The 482-nt window shown below is 32.8% G+C and overlaps 1 protein-coding gene across 1 annotated transcript in view; it reads right to left on the bottom strand.

Moving 5' to 3' along the window:
• LOC119593827 (heat shock protein 75 kDa, mitochondrial-like) overlaps positions 1-482 on the bottom strand; it is a 35,708-nt gene that overhangs the window by 536 nt on the left and 34,690 nt on the right. The window contains exon 12 of the mRNA XM_037942857.1: positions 201-273. Coding sequence (XP_037798785.1) covers positions 201-273 — 73 coding nt within the window. The remainder of the gene's footprint in view (positions 1-200; positions 274-482) is intronic.

Genomic DNA, 482 nt, shown 5'->3' with positions numbered 1-482 from the left:
GTTCAAGGAAAATGTCTACCAATTTCTACTAATGTAAGAAACAAAAGCCAATGAAATAAGCTTTACCTACATTTTTACTCTGAAGCATATATTTTTTTAATTGCCTACAAAATCCCAATTACTTTGATATTCTACATTTCACTGATCTCTACAGCTGATTTAACAGTTTTATCTTGCCTCATAACCACTCTACGACTCACCTGCTTTGCTGTCAGTTCAGCCAATCGGGGATTGGTCTCGCGCAGACTGTTCAACTTAACTATTACTGGGTGGCTGTAAATGGAGAGGTGGAAGTTACTGTTTGAAGTATTTGGATATGTATTGAATTGAATAAGTAAATGCATCATATGAAAGTATAAAATAATTTAGTGTTAACATATATTTTATCTCTCAAGTTGAGCATGGAAAAAATAAGGGTACTTTATCACAAACAATTTAAGTGTCTTATACCACAAACAAAACTGAGTATTTAATTGTAGCTC

Source organism: Penaeus monodon, chromosome 32 (genome assembly GCF_015228065.2).
Source record: "Penaeus monodon isolate SGIC_2016 chromosome 32, NSTDA_Pmon_1, whole genome shotgun sequence".
Taxonomy (NCBI): domain Eukaryota; kingdom Metazoa; phylum Arthropoda; class Malacostraca; order Decapoda; family Penaeidae; genus Penaeus; species Penaeus monodon.
The sequence above is the reverse complement of the archived record's forward strand: the minus strand, read 5'-3'. Positions and strand labels throughout refer to the sequence as shown.